General features: G+C 36.6%; 1 protein-coding gene across 4 annotated transcripts in view; it reads right to left on the reverse strand.

Annotated features, from left to right (window-relative positions):
- LOC150097176 (uncharacterized) overlaps positions 1 to 26,864 on the reverse strand; it is a 296,897-nt gene that overhangs the window by 230,213 nt on the left and 39,820 nt on the right. For all 4 annotated transcript variants that reach the window (XM_090407105.1, XM_090407107.1, XM_090407104.1 and 1 more), the window contains exon 4: positions 26,348 to 26,399. In XM_090407105.1, coding sequence (XP_090263231.1) covers positions 26,348 to 26,399 — 52 coding nt within the window. The remainder of the gene's footprint in view (positions 1 to 26,347; positions 26,400 to 26,864) is intronic.

The following is a 26,864-nucleotide window of genomic DNA, read 5'->3' on the forward strand; positions in this document are numbered from 1 at the left end:
GGCGCAAACTTTGTTTGCTCACACTTGGATAAAGGATTAAACTAAATTTATTATAGTCTAACCAAGTGAAAAATAAACTTTCAACATTACCTATACCAGTTGACAAAAGGTGTACTACCTTATTATTAAATTACTCTGGATTTAGAGACAGATGTTGGAAGTTTTTTCACTTGGTTAGACTATAATAAATTTAGTTTAATCCTTTATCCAAGTGTAAGCAAACAAAGTTTGCACCTTAAGTATCTTCAGGACTGAGGCAACTCATGGTAAAGGTGGACCAAGCTCTCATCACTCCTTGTCTTAATATCTCCCATAATGCAAACACATCTCCTTGAGGACATGTATAATGCTATGCATTAAGGGAAGGGCCACTACCCAGACCGGATTCGACCTTTATTGAGGTCTCGTCAGTGAGAGCCATATATTTGTTAGTATGGTGTGAAGTGGAGGTGGACAAGGTAAAATGTTCAGTAGGGTGTTGCTATAGACTGGTAATGTGGAAGGCAGTGAGAAGGAAATATTTAGACAAATTTGTCTGGCTAATAAGAAAAAGGTGATCATTATGGGTGATTTCAATTATGGTAATATAGATTGGAATGAAGAGACAGCATCAAGAACCAAAGAGAATGAATTTCTTCAGTTTTTAAGGGATATCTACCCTTAGCAGTACTTGTGGATTGAGGGTCTTGAATTTGATTACCTCATCTGAAGATATTGTTGTAAATGAAGTGTCATATCATCTTCCAGTTGGTTAAAGCAACCATGAAGTGATCACTTGGCTGATGGGCCAGCCACATTAGGACTTTTGTTTGAGAAGAGTTATATGTGGAACTATAAGGCAGGTGATTATGGCAAACTCAGGAGGAAGCTTGCAGTTGATATCATGGAATGAGAAATTGCATGGGAAGGAAATGAATGCTGCTTGGTCTCTACTCAGGAATTATCTGACAGAGGCAATGACTAAGTGTATTCCAAAGGTCAGGAGATTAAATAAGGTAGGTGTAAAATGAATGATTGAAGATGTTGAAATTTTTTCCACTTGGTTATACTATAAATTAAAGATGCCAAGAAATTATATTCTTGGTTTAATCCTTTATCCAAGTGTAAGCAAACAAAGTATGTGAGTGAAGCAACTTCACACCAAGCAGCTCGGATATAGAGGATAATGACTTCACATCACTTGCCTTAGTATCCCATAATGCAAAGCATATATCCTTACACATGTATAATGCTATGCATTGTGGGAAGGATCACCACCCTGACTGGTTTCAACTTTTATTGAGGTCTCATCAATGGTCTCATATTTCCATATCCAAGTAGCCAAAAGGTGTCATGCCTCATTCTAAAATACTCGAGATTAGAGATAGATGTTGTAAGTTTGTCCAGTTGGTTATACTATAAATTGAAGATGCCAAGAAATTATATTCTTGGTTTAATCCTTTATCCAAGTGTAATCAAACACAGTTTGTGCGTGAAGTAATGTCATTTGGATAAAGCGAATAACTATGAATATTAAAATAAACAATCATGAATAACAAACATATAAGCCTTGCTACTAAAATAATCTTGTCAATTATTTCTTTAAATGTCGTACAATGTTGACTGCCTTAATTGTCAGCTGCTGCCATTTTGCTATATTCTACTATATCTTATTTTGTTCAAACTCTAACAAATTTATTTGTTTTTTGACTGTGCCAGTTAGACTATGTATTGAGGGCAAGGCTATAAGATTCTAAACTGAAGACAAAGCAGATACTGTTCTTATTTCCCCGCTACTTTTAATCTTTACTTTAAATCAGTTGTGGTGTGATCTTAATAATTTAATCTAAGATTCGTACTCATATGCAGGTTCGAATTTTTGGATAGTTCATGACAAAATCAGTCCAATGTGTGTTCAAAAACTGTTTTATTAAATTAAGAATTCTTATTATACAGCTCAATCCATAGCTGATTTACACAAATTGAATTACAATTCATAATTACTTACAAATGTTTCTAAATTAGGTTTAGTTTTCCCATATTTCTACCATCCTCCCAGGGAGGATGATAGCAGGGGTGGCCTTTTGTGGGAATGGATACTTGGGAGAAGGGAGACAATGTCAGGTAAGACTGAGCCCAGTGGAGTCTAGAAGGGATAATGCTGGGTATAGAAACAATGGCATTTATATGCTGTATACTAATGCCAGGAGTATCCGGAATAAGGGAGAGGAATTGGTGGTGCAGATAGCATCAGCCTGGCCAAAAATTATTGCGATCACTGAGACGTGGTTGACAGAAGGAGATATAAAAACAGAAATAGAAGTCGCTGGGTATAGCATTTTTCGTCAGGATAGGAGGGGAAAGCGTGGTGGTGGGGTGCTGCTTATGATAAGTGATGACCTATGTCCTCTAAGAGTGGAGAATTTGGAAGGAAGTGAGACAAATGATTTTGAGAGCGTATGGTGTGAGGTAGAGGTAGGCAAGACAGGATATTTAGTGGGGTGTTGCTACAGACCCAGGAGCACAGAGGATGGGGACCAGGAGATGTTTAGACAGCTAAGTTTGGCAAGTGCAAGAAGAATGATTGTTATGGGAGATTTTAACTTCAGTAGTATAAATTGGAGAGAGGAAGATGCATGTAACAATAGGGGAATGGAATTTCTAGAATTCTTGAGGGACAAATGTCTTAGGCAACATGTAACAGAGGGAACAAGAGGTTCAAAAATTTTGGATTTGGTTATAGCATCAGAAGAGTTGATAATAACTGAGTTGACGTCTCTCCCACCAGTTGGAGAGAGTGACCATATGGTTTTGACTTGGAAAATGAATAGACATGCAGGAGTATCAAAGAGACGGGAACTTATGTGGAATTATAAGGCAGGTGATTATAATAGTCTTAGACGTCAACTTCGGGAAGTTTCATGGAGGGAGGAATTGGAAGGCCGGGATATCACCAGTGCGTGGGAAATTGTGAAAGAATATTTGTTATCAGCAATGGTAAGTTGTATACCACGAGTGAAGAAGAGGACACAATTTGGAGTAAAGTGGATGACAAACAATATTAAACAGGAATTGCATGCGAAAAAGAGGCTATGGAAGAGATATAAGGAGACAGGTGAAGAGATGCATGAGGAATATAAGACAAAGGCCAGAAGAGTGACTCGTGTGGTAAGGAATGCGAAACTGGAATATGAGAGGAGATTGGCCCTAAGATCCAAAGAAAATCCTAGGGAATTTTTTAGCTATGTGGCCAGTAGGAGGAGAAATGACTGTGGAAGAATAATATTGTGGGATAAAAATGGGAATAGAGTGACTGATGCAGAGGACATAGTGGAATTGTTCAATGAACACTTTATTGGAGTATTTCATCCTAGAGGAGTCAGTTTTAATGCTAGAGGGATAGGACTGGTACGAGGTCTGGAGGTACAGGAGGAGAGTGTGTTTCAGATACTGAGTACTCTGGATGTCAGTAAAGCTGTGGGACTGGATGGTATTTCGCCACGAGTTTTGAGAGAATGTGCTAGGGAATTGACAATACCTTTAACGTGGCTTTTCAATGAAAGTCTGGCTTTGGCAAAGGTGCCCAGGGAATGGAAGGAAGGTAAGATAGTGCCATTGCATAAGGGTGGTAACAGACTGGAAGTGTCTAATTATAGGCCAGTCTGTGTGTCATCAGTAGTTGTTAAGATCTTGGAGAAAGTAGTGAGGGACCGTGTACAGCATTGGGCAGATGAGGGTAATGTTATCTGTGAGAATCAACATGGATTTGTGAAAGGACGCTCTTGTTTTAGCAATATGCTAGCCTTTTATAATAAAGTTACAAGAGCATTAGATGAGGGAAAGGCATATACTGCAATTTTCTTAGACTTGGCGAAGGCATTTGACAGGGTGCCACATGATAAGCTGATATTTAAGTTGCAGCACATGGGTCTGGATGTCAGATTGGTCAACTGGATTCAGGATTGGCTGTCTGATAGGTATCAGAGAGTTGTGTATGGTGGAGCAGTTTCCAGGAGGCAGAGGGTTACAAGTGGGGTCCCACAGGGCTCAGTACTAGGACCTATATTGTTTAACCTTTATATCAATGACATAGCCAGTGGATTGCAGGGGGATATTCAGTTGTTTGCAGATGATGCGAAGCTTGGAAGGATTATTAGTAATAGTGCAGATGTGGTAGCCCTGCAAGAGGATTTAAATAAGCTAGATAGATGAGCAAATGAATGGGGGTGTCAGTTTAATGCAGCAAAATGTAAGGTCTTGAGGTTTGGGAAACATCGATGGGATGCTGCATACTCTATGGGAGGAGTTATACTGGAGGAAGTAGGGGAGACAAGAGATCTGGGGTTGATGATTGATAGAAACCTGAAGTTTAGGGGACATATTGCAAAGGTGATGAAGGTAACACAGAGGATTGCTGCTATTATGAGAAGGACACTGACCTGCAGAGATAAGAGGGTTATCATTCCGTTGTATAAGTCTCTGATCAGACCACACTTGGACTATTGTTCTCAGATTTGGTCCCCAGGATTTGAAGGGGATAAATTAACTGTGGAAAGGATACAAAGACGGATGACAAAGATGGTTTCAGGACTGTACAAGGATAGTTATGAGGATCGGCTGAGAGAATGTGGACTGTAGAGTTTGGTGGATAGAAGAAGGAGAGGTGATATGATTGAGACTTTTAAACTGTTGAGAGGTGGTTACAGGGTTGACACTGGGGAGTTCTTTCGCTTGGTTGATCAGCGGGAAGGAGTGATGACAAGAGGCCATCCCTGGAAGTTACGAAAGGAAACTGTGAGCAAGAGGGTAAGGAGTGGTTTCTTTGTGTGGAGGGTGGTTGAGCCGTGGAATGCATTGCCTGATGGAGTGGTGGGAGCGAGAACGGTCAGTGGGTTTAAGGAGTGGTATGATAAACTTTGTATTTCTCAGGGGGGAGACCTCCCCTCGATGAGTCTTGACAGACTTTATGTCTTAGAAAGGACCTCCCTCGATGAGTCTTTTGACTCCTTGGAGGCCTGAATAATAATAATAATAATAATAATAATTTCTACTCTTAAAGCCTAAATACAATTTAATACATCCTACTAGTCACTCTTATACAAACTGAATGCAAAGCACACCTTGGGCAAGCTTAACTCGACATTAATTTATGCTACTTCATATAGTATTCTTCTTACTCTTATAATATTGCACATATTTTTATCATAATTATTTATAACTGGTAATTATCTCAGGGAATTAACAATGCATATAACGGATATTAATTAAAGCAAACTTTAATGAATACCTTCAATATTTCGGCAACATCACGTTGCCATCTTCAGGAACATACAAATATGGTATGTGCATGCAGGCACTAATAAAAACAAATGTGGAAGAAGGCAAGAAACTAATATTGTTCCTAAAGTCCTAATGGTGCCCCCTAGTGGGCTAATTGGGTTGTCTTGGCCGTTAGGCTGAAGTTATCGTAATGTATGCTTCCTAAATTTGGGGTAGTTTCATGCACCCAAATTTGTTGAGGTTTGGAATGTTTTTTAGAGCTGCTGATGATTCCATGAATAATCTTTCATACTAGAACTTGCTGCGGTGTATTATTTTATTTTCTTTCAACGAATTCTATGGCGGGTATCTAAGGCATGGTCTGCCAGCCCAAAGTGGCTGTACTGGTGAAACTGTAGTCTTTGTATTCTGAAATCCTGACATTCGCTGTCCTGCCTGTTTGGCAAGACAATTTACAGCTGCAAGGGACCTGGTATACACCAGGTAGGTCTTGGGGGGGGGGGGTCTTTGGTAGAGCAGATAAGGGATGCCAACTTTTTATATGGTCTATAACACGAAGTAAGGTCATTTTTTGAGGATATTGGTTATTTTCTCAGAGGTGTTTCGGATGTAGGGAATGGTGATAGATATAGTGTAATCTTTATTGTGGGTGGGGGGGAGGTGCTTTACTGGTTTTAGTATTTTTTTGATTTTTTGGGGGTTGTAGCCATTGGCTAAGAAAGTGTTGAGGATGTGGTTTAGTTCAGTGGTTAGGCCATTGTGATCTGAGCAGATTAATTTTGCCCTGTTGAATAGTGTTTTAAAAACCCCATATTGTTGTGGGGGCAGGGGGAATTGCTGGTGAATGTATCTGCCTGTATGGGTGGGTTTACTATAAACAGAGAAAACCAAAGATCCATCAGGCTGGCGAGGGATTAGAGTGTCTATGAAGGGGAGGGTGTTGTTTTCCTCTTTTTCTAAGGTGAACTAGACTCTGGGGTGTTGGTTGTTTAAGCGTGTTAGGAAGGAGTAGAGTGTATCTGAGCCATGTGGCCAAATAGCGAACACATGATCCACGAACCGAAGCCAAATAGCAGGTTTTTGTGGGGCAGAGTTTAAGGCTTTCTCTTCAAAGGTCTCCATAAAGAAGTTGGCCAAGGGTGGGGCAAGTGGTGAACCCATGGATGTCCCCTCTATCTGTTTGTAGAATTTTCCTTGCCAAACAAAATAGCTTGAGTTCAATGTGAACTGAAATAGAGCTGAGATATCAGGAAGAAACTTGGCTTGGATGAGGTCTAGGGTTTCCTTGAGTGGGACATTAGTGAATACGGAGGAGACATCAAAACTGACCATTATGTCAGTGTGTTGGAGTGAGAGGTTTTCTATACTGGCTTTGAAGTGGGCTGAGTTTTTTTATGTGTGATGGTGTGTTGCCAGTATAGTGTGTGAGCACTTTGGCTAAATGTTTGGCTAATTTGCATATGGGGGAATCAATGCCATCCACTATGGGACGTAATGGCACATTTTGTTTATGTATTTTTGGAAGTCCATATAATCGGAGGGGGGGGGGTTGAGTTATAAGGTTTTAGTTTGTTAGTGACTTCCACAGGCCAAGAAGTGACCTTCTTAAGGAGTCTGTGGAGAGTTCTAATCTGAGAGCTGGTAGGATTATATTCGATAGGGAGGTAGGTGGTACGGTCTAATACTAAAGCATTAAGCTTACCTGTGTAGTTCTTTTGGTTGAGAACCACAGTGGCATTTCCCTTATCCGCTTTGGTGATTACTATTTTTTTGTTTTTCTTCATTTCTAGTAGAGCTGCATATTCGTCTTTGGATAAGTTGATTTTTGGAGGTTTTGCTTTGGTGAGAACACCGGCTACATTCAGTCTGACGTTGTTGGCGATATGGTTAGGAAGGTTGCAAATCCCACGTTCTATTTGGATCATGATTTCCTTGGTAGGTATTCTCTTAGGAGCTAGGGCGAAATTGTGGCTGTGTGAAAGTGAGGTGAGTGCTTCAGGCTTTAAAATTGCGGAAGAGAGGTTGACAACCGTGTTGAGTGGTGACTGTGGTAAGGAAGTAGAATTCTTTATCAAGTTCTCATATTTTTTCAAGTGCTGACTGTATTTTTTTGAATTCTTTTGTTGCCGAAGCGCATGAGACATCATAAAGAATCGTCCAAAGATCATAGCCGAGAGTATCTGAAAGCTCTTCTTTTAGTGCCCGTAAGGTTTTGTTTTCGTCGGCAAGGAGAACACGAGTCGCGGTGATTTGTTCTCTTAATAAGGTGAAACTAGTGTGGTTATAAATACGGAGAGCTTTCTATGAAGTAAAACGGTGCTTCAATTTAACACAATTTGGGATTACCTTGTTATCCCAGCAGCATTTTAGGAAGGTCAGACGATTTAGTTGTCTCGATATCTTCAACCTCATTTTGCCATATTGGCGGGTCCATGCGATGGAATCTCCATGGATGATCGTAATTCTTGTAGCAAAGCTTATACATTGGTCATACACAACTAGTAATTAGCTTAAGGAATTAACAACGCACATAACGGATATTAATTATAGCAAACTTTAATGAATACCTTCAATATTTTGGCAACATCACATTGCCATCTTCAGGAACATACAAATATGATATGTGCACGCAGGCACTAACAAAAGCAAACAAGAAAGAAGGCAAGAAACTAATACTGTTCCTAAAGTCCTAATAGGCCCCCTTAATTATTTATGTAGTCACAACTGACTATGAACAGACACAGAGACTTGATGTAAATTGTTCAGAATTATTACATATCTATGTACTTAAAATGTGTTGCATTCTTTACAATACTTTAATTCAGCACAGTCCATTACAAGAATTTTTTGTTCTCTTCCTTTTTGCTGACTCACTCTTGATCTCCTGCAAACTTCTTCTTTGTCTGAGTCATCAATAATTCTGCCCCCTCTTGAATTCAATGATGTGGTGGCAATGACCGTACGAGTAGTTCCTATATCAGTGATCGACAGCAGACTTCTCATGGAGGTAAACCCAGGGAATGAACTGGACTCGAAGAACCTGAGAACTTAAGACACTTCTCTTTTTATGACTGAGAGTGGACCTCATGTGCCGGCAGACCCAGGTAAGAGAAGGCTAAGAAACTTATCCTTCCTGACACTGGAGCTTTTAAAGGCCCAGACTTCGCATGTATGCATGCGTGCATCTCTCAAAACTTCCATACATGGTCATAGGTTGATAGCTGGACATGACATCACACTTCCTGCGTCTTTCAAATTTGCCATATATGGACATGGATATATATCATTATATAATCACATCATATTTCATGCATCATAATAGTTTAACAGTCTTGTGATTAAGTTATTACATACAAAAAGATTTAGCTTAAGAATACAAACAATGATTTCTTTATGTGTAATATTTTAGAAGAAAAAAAAAAACTTGTATAAACGAACATGATAAATTATTTATCATGTGACATTTTACACTACTACAAACACATCACATTCTATCTTCACATGAATGGAACTGCCTCTGATGAAGTTGTTCAATCTAAGTCTCAGCCCTGGCAAGGTTCCAAGGGAGTGAAAAGAATGTATAGTTCCATTACTTAAAGGTGGCTCCAAGACAGAAGTAGCAAACTACAGACCAATTAATATATCCAAAGTGGTTGTTAAAGTATTGGAAAAATTGGTTAAAGATAAAATCAAGAGTGGGTGGATAAGGATGTGATACTCTATAGTAGGCTTAGTAACTTATTCACATTTTAAAATAAAGTTACAGTGGAAATGGATAAAGGAAATGGCTACACCATGGTACTGCTGGGTTTTGCAAAGGCATTTGAAAAAATACCACACGGAAAACTATTACCAAAGTTGGAGCAAATGAGAATGGATATAAAGCTAGTAGCATGAATTGAGGGGGCTGACAAAGTAGCATATGGTGGAGTAGAATATCTAGGAGAATGAGTGTACTAGTGAAGTACCTCATGGTTCTGTACTAGGACCATTACTCTTCATCATCATCATCATCAAATTCCTGCCATGTACCCTCAAGGGGTGTACAGGATATGATAGTACTACATGAAAAAAATTACATCATTATTAATTTCCTATCTATAATTTTCCTCCAAATCAGTCTGTTACTTGTCAACACTAAAATATTATCAGATCTTATATTTCTATCGTCTAAAGCACTTTGTACTGTATCAATCCACCTATATCTTGGTCTTCCTCTCGGTCGTTTTCCTGCCAACCTGGCAGAGAACACTTGTTTTGCTAATCTTTCCTCGCCCATTCTGTTTAAGTGACCATACCACCTGAGATTAGCTCTGCTAACGCATTCCTGGATGCTGACAATGTCAAGTTCTTTCCTAATATCCTCGTTTTTAATATGATACTGCCATTGATGCCATCTGTTCACGCCTATAATCTTTCTCAGGACTCTCATATCTGAAGTCTCTAGTCTTTGGTCAAGTGTTTTACTTCTGACCCATCTCTCAGATCCATAAGTTAAAACTGGTTTGAACACTGTCTTGTATACAGCTAATTTAGTGTTCCGACTAATTTCTCTCTTATTCCATATGAATTTATTCAATTGACTTCCCACCATACCAGCTTTGCTGATTCTGTTGTCTATTTCTGTATTTAATTTACCATCTTCAGTAAAAATCGTGCCTAAATAGCTGAAATGTTTTATTTGTTCCACAGGTTCTCCATTCACAACACAGTTGACATTTTCAATGATTCTGCCTATTTTCATTGTCTTTGTCTTTTTATTGCTGACCTTCATACCATATTTATTACAAGAGCTATTCAATTTAGTCAGAGAATCTTGCAGACTTGTAGCGGATTTATTTAGAAGTATAACATCATCCGCATAAAGCAAAGAGCTGACATTAACATCTCCAATTTTGATATCATGTTTAATACCACTTTCCTTCACAATGTGATCCATATAGATAATGAATAACAGAGGGGATAATGTACATCCTTGTCTCACACCAGATTTAACATTAAACCATCTTCCTGTACTTCCTTCAATTCTAACTGCTGACTTACAACTCAAATAAAGACTAAGTATTGCTTGATATAATGTCCCATTGACACCATATAACTGCAGCGTATTGAATAGCTTCTCTCTTGGCACCTTGTCATATGCCTTTTCCAGATCGACAAAACTTAAATACAGATCTTTGTTATATTCCCATGCTTTCTCGACTATTTGTAGTAAAGTGAAGATCTGATCCTGACAGCCTCTATTTGGCCTGAATCCAGCTTGTTCTTCACCAAGCTTTTCTTCCACAATTCTTCTCAACCGTTTCTCAAGTATACTTGCATAGATCTTGCCAGGAACACTCAGTAGGGAAATACCTCTGTAATTCTGACATGCAGTTTTATTTCCCTTTTTATATATGGGTACTATGAGAGCTCTACTCCAATCATCGGGAATTCGTCCCTCTGTCCAGGCTTTCTGAACTATGCAGTGAAGCCACTGTAAGACTCTTATACCACCATACTTCAGCATTTCTGGTCGAATATCATCTACTCCTGCTGCCTTTCCACATTTCAAGCCTTTGATGGCTTTTTCTACTTCAAGTATGGATATGTATTCCTGACTGCATGCCTGGTCAGTCTTTTTTACCACTGTGTTGTCATCACTGCTTGTTTCATTTAGCAGTTTTTCAAAGTAATTACTCTATACTTCAAGGATATCTTTTTCTCCCGTTTTCATGTCACCTTTATCATCTCTAATTCCTTTTATAGCACTCTTTCCTCCATTCTTAAGCTTCTTCAACAACCTCCAGAATATTTTGCCACCTTCTTGATATTTATTTTCTATATTCTTGCCAAAGTCCTCCCATGACTTTTGTTTAGCTAGTTTTACACAGTGTTTAGCATTCTTGCATTTGTCTCTATATTCTCTAAGAGCACAAGCTGACTTATTTGACAGGAACTTTTGGTATGCTTTCTTCTTTTCCTTCACTACCTCTTTAACCTCCTGTGTCCACCAGGGAGTTCTGATTTTTTTATCCTTACAAACAACCTCACCACATGCCTCTCTGGCAGAATCAATCAATGTTTTCTTCAGAGTTTGCCACTGAATCTCCAAGGTTTGATTCCTGTTCTCAAACTCTTTCATTTTTCCTTCAATAATCTTTGTGTATTTTAGTCTACAGCTCACATCTGAGAGCTACTCAACTTTTATTCGCTTTAAAACTTTCTTACATGTTATTCTTTTCAATATCAAATTCAATTTTATCCTGCTCAAGACTAAATAGTGATCACTTCCAATTTCAAATCCTCTGTACACTCTGGTGTCCGGCACCAGGGAGAAAACATCACTATCAACAATAACATAGTCAATGAGACTTTTCTTATTCCTAGCCTCTTCTCTCCATGTGAATTTGTGCACATTTTTATGTCGGAACATGGTGTTAGTAATAACTAGTCCATGTCCTGAGCAGAAATCCAACAGATATTTGCCATTATTATTAGCTTTGCTCTTTTCTCCAAATTTTCCCAAAATATTTTTGTATGTCTCACAATCATTTCCTACTCTGCTATTTAGATCCCCAACAAGGACCAACTTTTCATTTTTCATTGTGTCAGTTGCTTTTTCTAAAGCCTCAAAAAATTCCTCCACTTCTACCTTAGTAGAACCTTCTGTGGGACCATAGGCACAAATAAGTCTCATTGTCCAGTTCCCCATTCTCATATTTGCCCACATTACTCTACTTGAGACTGACTGCCATTCAAGAAGATTAGCCTCGTATTTTGTGTTGAATACTATGGCTACTCCTTCTTTTCCTTGATTGTCATTGCCTGAATATAACATTTTGTATTTATTGCTCAGAAAGATCTCACCAGTTTTTGTCTTTTTTGTTTCAGTCACCCCTATTATGTCGATCTGGTACTTATCTAATTCCTCAGCTAGCTCCATTTCTTTGCCATTCAGGCTTCTTATGTTGATAGTACCGATCTTTAACTCTGGTGATGTTGAGTTGGGGTTTGTTTTCAGATTTGTTCCAGTAGCTGACTTTTCGCTGTTCGCCCTGGTTCCCTGGCGAAAACAACGGGGGCCTTGTTTAACCGGGCGACGCCCCAGCCGGCATGAAATTTTGTCATGTTGTACCATCATTCTATATTTTGGTTTAACCAATAAGAGTACAATTTGGTCGGCTAAATCCCAAATTGCCAGCCCATCCTCGTCCGTTCAGTATCCAAGTAGATACCCAACAGGGTGCACCACGAGAAGGTGAGGATTGGACATTAGGTCAGAAGCCCTGGTCGGTTCTCCGCATTCCTTTAAAGGCTATGTGGAGGTCTCCTCTCAGTTATACAGCTTTGACCCTTAAGCACCCCACCATTACTCTTTAATTTGTATATCAATGACATGAGAAATGATTTGGGGGGGGGGGGATATTCAGTTGTTTGCTGATGATGATAAATTGGGTAGGACAATAGTTGATAAAGGTTATTATTATTATTATATCACACCTCCATGGAGTCCAAAGACTCATCGAGGGAGGGCATCACCTCTACAACACTTCATCTCACAACTCCACCAATCTTCATCATCTAGCACCGATGCCATCTACTGCCGACTACCACCATTAGTGCTTTCACAGACAATCACAAACACCTATGCCCATGGCAGGATTCGAACTCGCAGCCTTTTGGCTGGAGAGCGAATACGCTAACCACTTGGCCAACCAGGCCGGTATATAGATATCCTGCAAGGTGATTTTAAAAAATTGGCATTATGGGCAAAGGATAATGATTTTCAAATTTACAAAATGTAAGGTTATGCACTTTGGGTTTGCAAAGGTTGCAAATGGTGTATCATATTGATGGTATTGGATTGCAGGAAATCAATGAGGGCCTGCCTTGGAGATAATGGTGGACAAAAAGTTTAAGTTCAGAGAGCATATTGCAAAAGTTGGTAAAATAGCTCAATGAATTACTTGGATGTTGAAAAACATGCTAACAAGTAAACATAAGTTATTATCCCTCTTTAAAAGTCTTTGATTCGGCAACTATGAATGGACTACTGTGCACAGATTTGGTCAAGTGGGTTTCTTAGGGACCAGGAGGTGGTCAAAAGATTCAGAGACGAGTGACAGGTCTATGGAATACTCCCTATGAGGATAGGTTGAAGATTTATGGGTTACAAAGTTTAGTTGATAGGAAGAAAAGAGGGGGATATGATAGAAACTTTTAAGATATTAAAGGAGTTTCATAAAATTGATGCAAGCGAAATTATTTTTCAACATATAACAAATATGTCAGCAAACTAGGGACCATCCATGGAAGTTGAATAAGGGTGCAGTTTGTGTGTGTGGGGGGGGGGAGGGGGGGGGTAGATCAGATTTTTTTGTCTGGAGAATGCTGAGTGAGTGGAATGGATTGCCAGAATTGGTTGTTAGTGTCATGATGGTGGTGAATGGATTCAAGGAGAGGCATGATACATGATAGGATCTGCATGTATGATGGCTGATTTGGGTCTTCCTTGATGAGTCACCAGACTCCATGGAGATGCAATAAATAATAATAATAATAATAATTAATTTCTTTAATTAGTTCATCTTTTTTTATTTAATGATCTTATGTTTCGTGTTGCTATTTATCACATTATTTCCAGGTTTTTGATTTCTCATTCGATCCATCAATTCTGTATGGTTGCAATCATTACTGTTTCCCTAAGCAAGCAAATTTTAAACATCTTGAGACAGCCTTCATGCCTAATGTATAGAAAATCATGGGAGTATATCAAAGAGCTGTATTTAAGTTTTCCAGATTCACAAAAGAACTATGATAAGGTGTAGAGAGAAAAGCTGTTCAAAACACTACAGTTATAAAGGTGTCAATAGGAAATTATACAGATATAGATTGTGGTCAAGGTGTTGGAGAAGCTGGTGAGAACTAGGATCCAGAATTAGGTTGACAACAATGGTATTTCTTTGATGGACAGCATGAATTACCTAAAGGGAAATGACGTTTTAGTAATGTACTTGCTTATTAGAATTAAGGTTACGGCTTCATTGGATAGAGAAGATGGATACACAGTAGTATACTTAGATTTTACAAATGCTTTTGATAGATAACCACATGATAAGTTGATAGTCAAACTAGAGAGAATGAGGTTGGATATTAGGTTAGTGCATTGGATCAGAGATTGACTATCTGATAGGTATCAGCAAGTTGTGTATGGAGAAGCAATATCCCAGAAGAGGAAAGTCACTAGTGGCATGCCTCAGGGATATGTTTTAGTGCCATTGCTGTTTAACCTGTATGTTAATGATATTGGTGAATATTTGGATGGGAATACTCGGTTGTTTGCAGATGATGCAAAGATGGGACAAACTATGAACAAGAGAAGATGTGTGGCCTTAAAAGAAGACTTGAGGAGATTGAGTGAATGTACATGGGAATGGGGATGCCAGTTCAGTGTGTTGCAAAATGTCATCGTCATCATCTGAACAATTTAAGTATAGGCTTTTTTATGTCCTGTTCCTGCTCTGAGATGAGGTTGTCTTTCCATTTTAATCTTGGACATCCATGGTCTCTTCTTCCTATAAGTTTATACTCTAGTGATAATTTAGAAATCATACTGTTATTCATTCTTTCTATGTCATGTGGAAAGGCTTATGTGTTTGTCACACATGTTGATTGGATTTTAATGGTATAGATGCGAACACAGATTGATAAGAAAATAACTATTTATTAACTTAAATGCTAATATTTTGCTGGTATTATATCCAGCATATTCAGAGCATACAAACAAAGTTTGTTACAGTAGCGAGACAACCGCAATCTGGTGTGACAGTGGGACTAGTATGAGTAATTGTAGCGTGCAACACAAAGACTAAAGTCCTAATTAGGCACCATCTAAGTTAAAAAAAAAAACATATTAATTTGGTCTTAAGATGACTGTCTCCCAAATCTTTGGTAGATTTATACAGCCATACTTGTTGAGGCTTGGAGTATGTTTCAGGGCTTCTGTTGATTCCAGGAACAACCTCTCTGACTTATAAAAGCTTCTGAGCAGTACTTTTGTTTTTTTCCAATTTATCCTGTGTGCAGGGGTATCCAAAGCATGGTCTACCAGACCCGACTTGCCATAGCGAAAGTGCCGGATATATTTTTTGTATTCACCGAGGCCGACATCCACAGTTCTTCCTGTCTGTCCATAGTAGGCTCGATGACATGAACAGGGCACTTCATAGACTCCTAGATGCGATAAAGGAGAGAATCTGTCCTTAGGTGAACGGATGAGAGTTGCCAATTTCACACAAGGTTTAAACACAGTGCATAGTTGGTGTTAGTCAAGCACCCTAGATATCTTTTCAGATTTCCCTTTAATGAAAGGGAAAATATACAAACAATTAGATGGGACAGTGTTGGATCGTCCTTCCTGTCTTTTGATCCGCCATCTTGTTTTAACGTTGTTCTTATTAAGGTTAATTAATTGTATGTTGATTACTAATCCAAATATAGGGAAATTTCTATTATACTGCGCCACCCTATATTCAGATTAGTCCATGCAAAATGTGTAATCAAATATTAATTAACTTTAGCAGTCTAATGTTTATGTATAGGCCAAATTTTACATTAACATTTGAGGTTCCCGCTAGGTCCGATAATTTTATGAACGGTGCAGTGGAAAAGAATCAGGCTGACAAGAAATTGAAATCAATAAAACAAAACATTTAATGCAAGGTTATATAATATATACATAAGCATACTTTGGATACAAGATAATGCAAAATTAACTCAATTCAACTATACACAACATTCCTTTAACTTTTGGTATTAAACACTGAGCCTTTAAATCTAAATTCTCCCTAATGAACAAAGATAGTTCTAAAGTTCAATATCACTGAAATTCACAGCAAATATTTTAACAATTGTATTCTCTATCTATCCCTTAGTCAGAAATCACATAGTTCAGTCAAGAGGTAGCTATCACTTTAAGGGGAGAAGAATATTAATCTTCTAGTTTCGGCTAATTTCAGCATAAACACCACAGTTAATGTTAGGATTTAACAGAAGGAGATAATTCTTATAACTTCACTCTAAAATGCTATAAAGTACAACTGTTTTTACCGGAATAAATCTTTGCACAAATTATTTACTGAGGCACACTTAAAACTTCAGATAATTATCACACTGGAGCTACACATTTCAAAAGTAATCTTCTTTAAATTAACTTAATCTTTAACTTCAGCACATCACAAATGCAGACACACTTGCACTAGAAAATTCACTTATTCCTCACATACTACTTTGCAATAGAATCAGCTTTCCACTAATCTTCCTTGAAAGCACTGAAATACAACATTAACTTCAGAATTCCATATCAATATTCTGAGTTGTCAATTTACATTTCGATCCTTCGTAATCTGATTACAGCACTTAATTCTTTGTACTACAGCCTCTTACTTAACTCCATGCTACTAATAAATTATTTCCTCATCTCTATTGTGCTGTTCTCAGTGCCGATAATGTGCTAAGTGCTCCAATTGTACTCAGTTCCAACTCTGCCGATCAACTGATGTTGTTTACTCTCGCTTTCCGTTTATATATTTTTTCTCCTTTTTCCCACCAAAACTTGTTTTCACCATCCAGCCCATATCAATTCCATCTCATATTCCATAACTCATGCGCTACTACGCTTGCACTTTCTACTTTTAACTCTGTCTCCATGACAACAATTACAGCAGTACATAAGCATAAGCATTACATAACATTATACCTTTATATACAGAAATTAAATAAAAGGATATTTTTCAGTTCAAACAATATATAATTAAATATGATGAATACAAATTCTTCTACTATTAATATAGGAATAAATAAACTAATCTGAACGTTATTTTTATACAGAGTCCTTTCTATTATTAATACATATCTTAGATTAAATAATTAAATAAAAAAAACTCAAAGATAATTATATGAATAATAGTTTATAACAAGAGATTTACATTAAATATTATCTACAAATGTAGCCTATGATATGGTGGATTATGTTGGATTCTGAAGGGAGTATTAATAATTTCAATTTCTCTTCATTCAGAATCCAACAGACAGCTATGGGATCACCCCCCCCTTTCTCCTCCCTTAGCTAACTTCTACACAGAACATCTGGAAAAGCTAGCTATCAACACAGTCACTCTCAAACCTAGTCTCTGGCTACGCTATGTTGATGATGTGTTTGCTATTTGGCCACATGGCCCAGACACGTTGAATACATTTTTAGTGCATCTAAATAGCCAACACCCTAAAATCCACTTTACAATGGAAGCCAATGACTGCCTGCCCTTCCTGGACACACTGATCACACGTCTTCCAGAGGGTTCCTTATCATTTACAGTTTATAGAAAACCTACACATACAGGGAGATATTTACACAAACAATCACACCATCACCCTTCTCAACAATATGGTATCTTAAAAACACTAACCCGTAGAGCTAGAGCAATTTGTTCCAATGACATTGCTCTCACTGCTGAACTTTCTCACCTACAGCACACCTTCCTGACTAATGGCAATAATCCCCAGATGATAGATAAAATGCTAAATGCTCCCCAAAAATCCCCCCCTCCACTATCTACCACAGAAGACTACAACAAAACTATCACCATCCCATACATTAAAAGCACATCTGAAAAGATATCTAGGGTGCTTAACACCAATTACGCAATGTATTTAAACCTTATGTGAAATTGGCAACTCTCATCCGTTCACCTAAGGACAGATTCTCTCCTTTATCGCATCCAGGAGTCTATGAAGTGCCCTGTTCATGTCATCGAGCCTACTATGAACAGAGAGGAAGAACTGTGGACATCGGCCTCTATCCTATCCCAATGGCTTTAACAGGCCTTTAACGCCCACAAACTTCCAAGCATGCTTGGATTTCGTGACCACAGTACGAGGATAGGATGGTCACCCCTGTGTATCCCTGTATGTTCATGGGGCCAGTTTGCCTGCGGGGTGAAAAACCCCAGAAAAACTAGCGGAAAAATCCCTGCTGTCCACGCCCAAGACCGACTAACTTGGCTATGGCTGAGGAAGATCCTTTAGCTCCTCGCATCAGCGATGGGAATGGAACCTAGGACACTCCTTCCCCAGGCATATGGTTGCAAAGTGCAAAGCCACTAGGCTAACCGTGCGGACAGACATCGGCCTCAGTGAACACAAAAATATATACAACACTTTCGCTATGGCAAGTCGGGTCTGGCAGACCATGCTTTGGATACCCCTGCACACAGGATCAATTGGAAAAAAAACAAAAGTACTGCACAGAAGCTTTTATAAGTCAGAGAGGTTGTTCCTGGAATCAACAGAAGCCCTGAAACATACTCCAAACCTCAACAAGTATGGCTGTATAAATCTACCCAAGATTTGGGAGACAGTCATCTTAAGACCAACTTAATATCTGTTTATTTTTTTTTTAAACTTAGCCTAATTAGGACTTTAGTCTTTGTGTTGCACGCTACAATTACTCATACTAGTCCCACTGTCACACTGGATTGCGGTTGTCTCGCTACTGTAACAAACTTTGTTTGTATGCTCTGAAGATGCTGGATATAATGCCAGCGAAATATTAGTGTTTAAGTTAATAAATAGTTATTTTCTTATCAATCTGTGTTCGCATCTATACCATTAAAATCCAATCAACATTCTTTCTATAATAAATTTAGTTTAATCCTTTATCCAAGTGTGAACAAACAAAGTTTGTGCCTGAAAGTATCTTCAGGACTGGGGTATGGTGGTACAACACCAGGCAACTTGTTGCAAAGGTGGAGCAAGATATCATCACTACTATCTCAATATCTCCAGGTGCAAACTTTATTTGCTCACATTTGGATAAAGGATTAAACTAAATTTATTATAGTCTAACCAAGTGAAAAATAAACTTTCAACAACATTCTTTCTATGTGTTGTAGCCAGTTTTGCTGGTATTCTTCATTTCATCATACAAAAACATTGTATGATGTTTTTTGTTCCTGGTAAATAAGTCAGCATGTGCTCTTAGAGAATACAGAGTGAAATGTAAGAAAGCTAAACACTCTGTAAAATAGCTAAACAAAAGTCATGGAAAGACTTTGGTAAGAACATAGAAAATAAATATTGAGAAGGTGGCAAGAAGCTCAGAAATAGAGGAAAGAGTGCTGTAAAAGGAATTAGAGATGATAAAGGTGACATAAAAACTGGAGAAAAAAGATATCCTTGAAGTATGGAGTAACTACTTCGAAAAATTACTAAATGAAATAAGCAGTGATAGCACAGTGGTAAAAAACACTCAACAGGCATACAGTCAGGAATACATATCCATACGTGAAGTAGAAAAGCTATCAAAGGCCTGAAATGTGGATATTCGACAAGAAATGCTCAAGTATGGAGGTATAAAAGTCTTACAGTGGCTGCATTGCATATTTCAAAAGGCCTGGACAGATGGACAAATTCTGGATGATTGGAGTAGAGCTCTCATAATACCCACATATAATAAGGGAAATAAAACTGAATGTGAGAATTACAGAGGTATTATTCTAGAGAGTGTTCCTGGTAAGATTTATGCAAGTATACTTGAGAAATGGTTAAGAAGGATTGTGGAAGAAAAGCTTGCTGAAGAACAAGCTGGATCCAGGCTGTCAGGATCAGATTTTCACTTTACAACAAATAGTTGAGAAATAATGGGCATATAACAAAGATCTGTATTTAAGTTTTGTAGACCTGGAAAAGGCATATGACAAGATGACAAGAGAGAAGCTATTCAAAACGCTAGTTATGTGCTGTCAATGGGGTATTATATCAAGCAATACTTAGTCTTTATTTGAGTTGTAAGTCAGCAGTTAGAACTGAAGGAAGTACAGGAAAATGGTTCAATGTTAAATCTGGTGTCAGGGAAGGATGTACATTATCTGCTCTGTTATATTATCTATATGGATCACATTATGAAGGAAATTGGTATTAAACCTGATATCAAAATTGGAGATGTTAATGTCAGCTCTTTGCTTTATGCGGATGATGTTATACTTCTAAATAAATCCACTACATGTCATCAAGATTCCCTGACTAAATTGAATAACTGTTGTAATAGATATGGTATGAAGGTCAGTAATACCAAGAAAAAGATATTGAAAATCAGCAGAAACATTGAAAATATCAACTGCATTGTGAATGGAGAACCTATAGAACAAGTAAAACATTTCAGCTACTTAGGCACAATTTTTAGTGAAGATGTTAAATTAAATATGGAAATAGACAAAAGAATCCACAAAGCAGGTATGGTATGAAGTCAACTGAATAAATTTATATGGAATAAGAAATAAATTAGTCAAAACACTATATTAGCTGTATACAAGACAGTGTTCAAACCAGTTTTAACTTATGGATCTGAGAGATGGGTCAGAAGTAAAACACTTGACCCAAGACTTGAAACTGCAGATATGAGAGTCCTGAGAAAGATTGGCAGCATGAACAGATGACATCAATGGCAGTATCATATTAAAAATGAGGATATTAGGAAATAACTTGACATTGTCAGCATCCAGGAATGCATTAGCAGAGCTAATCTCAGGTGGTATGGTCACTTAAACAGAATGGGTGAGAAAAGATTAGCAAAACAAGTGTTCTCTGTCAGGTTGGCAAAAAAAAAGACCCAGAGGAAGACCAAGATATAGATGGAATGATACAGTAAAAAGTGCCTTATAAGATAGAAATATAAGATCTGATAATGTTGGAGTCTTGACAAACTGATTTGGAGGAAAAGTGTAGATAGGAAGTTAGTAATGATGTAAATTTTTCATATAATACAATCATATCCTGTACACCCCTTGAGGGTACATGGCAGGAATTTGATGATGATAATAACGTTTTTTGTATCTAATCGTTCTCTTGTTTCTGGGTTTTTCTTTTTATGTAATCTAGTGAGTCCCAGGAGAGGTCTTAAAAACTCCATCTATGCTATTCCAATCTTTGTCTGTTTCTTTGTTTTAGAATTCAAGTTTCACTTCCAATTCTGAGAGATGGTTTAGAGGTCATATTATATAATCTTAATTGAGTTTCTTTAGTCATTTGTTTTCCAAAATTTCTTTTAATTATGCCATGTATCCTACTCTAAATTTGCAGTCTTGCTTCCAATTGTGAGATTATATTTCTAAGTATTTGAATTCTGTAACTTGTTCTATTATTTTATTGGTAAGAATAATTTTGGCTCTTAGAATTGTTTCCACATATTGCCATAGCTCTTGTTTTTGTTTCAGAGATTTTCATTTTAAATCTCTTTGCTATTTCATTTAGATAGTTCGTTGCAATTTGGAGTTTATCTTATGAATTTGAAATTAGTACTTGATCATCTGCATAAAGTATTGTATTTAACCCTAGTTTATTTGTTACTTTAATTCCATCTTGACAGTTGTTTTCCATTCTTTTAGGATTCTGTTCATTTATATGTTGAACAGAATCGGGGGATAAGCCACAACCTTGTCTCACTCCTTTATTTATAGTTATAAGTTCTGATAATGTTCCATCTGCAAATTTGATGCAAATTTTTTTGTTTCTATGTATAAACTTTTTATTGCTTTAATTAATTGAAGAGGTATTTTATCATCTTGTAATATTTTCCAGAGTAGATTTCTGTTCAAGTTATCATATGCTTTTTTGTAGTCAATAAATAGAAGGAAAGTAGGCAGGTTAAATTCTTTTCTTTTTTTCTATGATCTGTTGCATTGTGAAAGGGGCATCTATGCATCCTCTTCTAAAACCATGCTGTTCTTCTTCTAAATAATTTTCTGTGTATTTAATCTATCTGTTCTTTAAGATATTTACATATAGTTTAGATGTTATTATTAAAAGAGTAATGCCTCTGTAATTTTCACATTTGTCCTTGGGTCCCTTTTTGTGAATATTTATTACTACTCTAATTTCCCATTCTTTTGGGATCTTTTGATATTTCCAGATATTATTGAAGAGTTTAAGTATATATTTTTTAAGCTATTGTCTCCATATTTAAGGAGTTCAACACATATTCCATCCAGGCCCAGGCTTTTTCTATTTCTTAATTTTTTTTAATTATTTTTCTAATTCTTCCATTACTATTTCTTCTTTACTTTCCTGTGTACTGATATCATCATGTGAGTTTCATCATTGCTTTCAATTTCTTGTTTTTCATTCCATAATATTTTGTAGTGTTCTATCCAGTCCTCTTCAGAAATTAAATTATTTTTAATTGGACATTTTCTGTTGTTCGTAATTGTCTGAAAATTTTAAAACCTGTTCTTTGTGGTCCAGAGAATATACTTCTGGAAAGCTTTCTGACTTCAGCCCATAGCTTCTTGTATTGTATATAGTCAGCAGTGGTTTTGCTCCGCAGACAGATTTTAAAAGCCTTTTGATTAATTGCTTTAAGTCATCATTCCAAGTTTTGAGCCATTTTTTGTTTTTCTGTGATATGTATCCTAAACTTTCTTCTGCTGCTTTTAATATGGTCTCCTTTATATTTTTTCAGTCAGTTTCAATATTATTTGTGGTTGGTTTTATTTCATCTCTTATTCTGCTTTTATATAAGTTTTTAACACTCTCTTGTTCTAGGAGGTGAATTTTAAAATGTTTATTAGATGTTGGTCCTTTATCTTTTTTTCTTTTGAAGTATGTGGTTCTCTTTATGAATTCAAATCTGCTTTCAACTAACATGTGATCACCATCAATTTCACTCCCTCTAAAAACCCTTGTATCCTGGATAGTATTATTATGGGTGACTCCAAGGAGTCTTTAGACTCATCGAGGGAGGCCCTAAACATCATGTCCATCACAACTATTCAACATTCACACAGTATCTATCATACTTTGCCTTGAACTCATTCACTGTCATAGCACCCACAACAGACTCTGGCAGCTTATTCCACTCATTCACCACTCTAAAAGTAAAAAACCCAGCTCTAACACTCTTATTATTTAGTTTGCTGTTAATAATAATGTAATCTATTATTGATTTGCTTTCCATGTGTACTTATGTATATTTTTATGCCCAAAGAAAGTATTGCTGTTTTTAGATTGTTAAATATGCAGAAATCTCTTAGCAAAATTCCACTGTTTTTAATTACTGATTCTCCTTCTGATTCAATGCATCCTATTATTGGGTTACTTCCCACTCTAGCATTGAAATCTCCCATCGAGATTGTTGCTTCATTTTTATTTGTTTCATCAATACATTCCTTTAGTTTTCCATAAAATTCTTCTGTCTCTTCCTCTTTTTCATCTACTGGCACATAAATTCTGAAAATATTGAATGTCTGATTTATAATTTTTATTCTAACTTTGATTATTCTGTTTGATACCCAAGTATAATCCGAAATTTTGTTTTTCCATTTTTTATTAATCCAAACTGCAGCCCCAGATGAAGCCCATTCGGTCTTCTGGAACTCCAGAGAAGATCATAACATAATCTTACAGAATTTGAGATCCCTTCTTTTTCTTTTTTGTCTCAGTTATTGCTGCTATATCAATGTTTATATTTTTTAGTTCTCTGTTTAACTCATCAATTTTCCATGATGTTGCAAAATTTAAGTTTAAAATTTGGGAAACAAAGATGGGATGTAGAATTTATGCTTGGTGGGTTGGAGGTGGAGGAAATAAGAGATCTTGGGGTGATAGTAGATAAGGATCTGAAATTTAGGGAACACATTGCCAAAATTATAAGGACAACACAATGAATTCTGGGATTGATGCAAAGGACACTGCCTTGCAGAAATAAGGAGATTCTTGTTCCAGGCTCTGATTAGGCCACATGGACTGCTGTGCACAGATTTGGTCACTTGGTTTTCAAAAGGATGAAGAGATGTTGGAAAGGGTGTAGAGGCAACTTACTAAGGTAGTTTCTGATCTCTGGAATGTTGAATAAGAGGAAAGGTTGAGAAGATGCAAATTGCAGAGTCTAGTGGATAGGAGGAAGAGGGGTGATATGATAGAGACCTACAAGTTAGTAAGGGGTTGTTATAGGATCAATGTTGAAGAGGCTTTACAGAAAATGGTGGGAGATCAGAAGAGAGCCAGAGGTCATCCCTGAAAGCGGAGGGTGTGAGCAAAGGAGTGAGAAGCAGGTTTTTCGCATGAGAGTTGTGAATGATTGGAATGCCTTGCCTGAGAGTGTGGTATCTGTAGAGAATTTGAGTGTTTAAGGCGTGGTACGATGAGCTGTGTGTATGACAAAAGCACCTCCTAGATAGGTCTTTGACTCCATGGGGTGTCTTTGGATAATAATAATGATAATAATAATAAATATATTTAAGTTGTAAGTCACCAATCAAGAAATGAAAAATATACACACAGATGGCTAGATGTAAAAGGAAGTGCGAAATAAGGATATTAAGTTCAAAATTGCCAGCCCATCCCTATTATGTCGGTATCTAGAAGAATACCTAATAATGCAATTAAGCAGTTCTCTGCATTCTTTAGACCTATGGGGGAAGGCTTCCTCCCAGATATCTAGCTTTGGCCCTTAAACAACATATAAGATAAATTAATAACTCAATATTCTGTTTGAATTCAGATTTAAAATATTTAAAAAAAATTTTAATATCTTTAAAATATCTTATGGTACCACACATCTCTAATATGAAAAATTCAAAATTTTTCAGTGTTTTAAAGATCCATAAAAAACCTAAATTCTCTCTGTACCTGGTGAGCAAATGTGTACTCTGTGCCTGAACATATCACATCAGATAAAATGGAATGCCAGTCAATCACTCATGTACAGTGTACTAGTCTCTCAATAATAAATATACAGCAATCCATCAATCATTGCGTCTACGATTAGTGCATTTTCAATTAGTGCATCATTTTTTTCTATACCCAAATGCAATTAATGTGCCTCTAAAATTCGATTAGTGCACCTATATACATCTTAAATGTTACAGATTTTAAAAGTTTTCTATCTATACATATTTTTATGGCTAACTATTTTAAAAAAATCACACACCAGGATGAAATAATTTAGTTACCAATTTAAAACATTTTACAAAGTAATTTTTAATAGCACACAGTATTACACTATTTACATGCACATGTTCAAATTTACTGCCAAAATTTATGTTGTCCACTAATTACATAGCATTTTGCAGATCACACCTCATGTCTCCTTTGCAATTGTTTTCATTACTTTTTCATTTTAAAATATTTTCCCAACCTTTTAATCATGAGCAAAAAAGTGGAAGTGTGAAAAAGATTCGAAAAGTAATCTCATTGGAAGAAAAACTTGAAATAATAATAGAAAAAAATGAACAAGGCAAGTCCAGAGCAAAGATAGGGCAAGAACACAAAATGGGTGAATCAACAATACGAGCAATTTTAAGCAAAGTTGCTGAATACAAAGAGAAAGGTAAGGCTGCTTCAAGTTCATCATGCATGCAGACCACTCAAAATCAAAGTATTATAATGAGTGAATTAGACAGACTTCTTTCTACATGGATCAAAGATTGTAACCAAAAAATGAATCCCACTAAGAACTGACCTTATTAAATCAAAAGCATTAAGTCTCTTTGCAGCCTTGAAAGAAAGAACTATCAATGATGGAAAAGAAGAATTCCATGCTAGTGCTGGGTGGTTTGAGCATTTCAAAAAGAGAAAGAGACTACATAATGTTCAAATCACAGGCGAAGCTGCAAGTGCAGATAAGGAGGTGGTTGAAAATTACCATCAGTTGTGTTAAAAAAAGAATGCCCAAACAACTACATTAGCTCAATTCTGTGTTAAGAAGTAGAATAATAAATTTATATTCTGAATATGTTTTACTGTCTTTCAGCTTCATGGTTTTCTTTTAACTAGGCCCTGAGAAATATCCTAATTCTTTCATAAAAAAAAAAAAAATTAAGGGTCAAAAAAGAAATTTGAGGAACAAATTATGCTTTTTCCCATAGGTTATTATATTTGATTAGTGTGTTTTCGATTAATATGCCTGTTTTAAAGAACACATTAGGTGCATTAATTGAGGGATTGCTATGTGCACATACACAGAGAGACTTATTATATATATAATAAGTCTCTCTAAATAAATGAATATTTATTTATTTATTTATTTATTATATTGTTATTTGTCACTTGCCTTTTTGCATTCCTTCACTGTAAGAATTGTTTCAGAAGCTGCAGTTGAAAGCCTTAAAGAAAATACATAAATAAGCTACAAGATAATCTGCAATTTAATTATTTAATTTCAAAACATACAGTATTCAATTACTTTTAATTAATGTAAAGTAACATAATAAATGTAAAGACCACTGATTAACACTGATCACACATTCTTCAAACTATGTCAAGGTCCTTCCTAATACCTTCATTTTTCATAACTTCATGTTATTCTGCCAGTGATGTCATCTATTCATCCACTAATTTTTCTCAGAAATCTTATATTCTATGATTTCTAGTGTCGGATGAACTGTTTTATTTCAGATTCTCATCAATAAGTTAAACTTTGTTTGAACACAATCTTGGCATACTGTAGGTTCCATTTTTTATTTTATTTTTTTATTTCAATCTAATCTCATAAAAATTTCTTCAAATGATGCCCCATTATACCAATTTTGCTGATTCTAATATTCATCTCTAAATTTCTTGTTCTATAG

This window comes from Typopeltis vanoorti, chromosome 17 (genome assembly GCF_054136105.1).
Source record: "Typopeltis vanoorti isolate ZY-2024b chromosome 17, IOZ_Tvanoo_1.0, whole genome shotgun sequence".
NCBI classification, from domain to species: domain Eukaryota; kingdom Metazoa; phylum Arthropoda; class Arachnida; order Uropygi; family Thelyphonidae; genus Typopeltis; species Typopeltis vanoorti.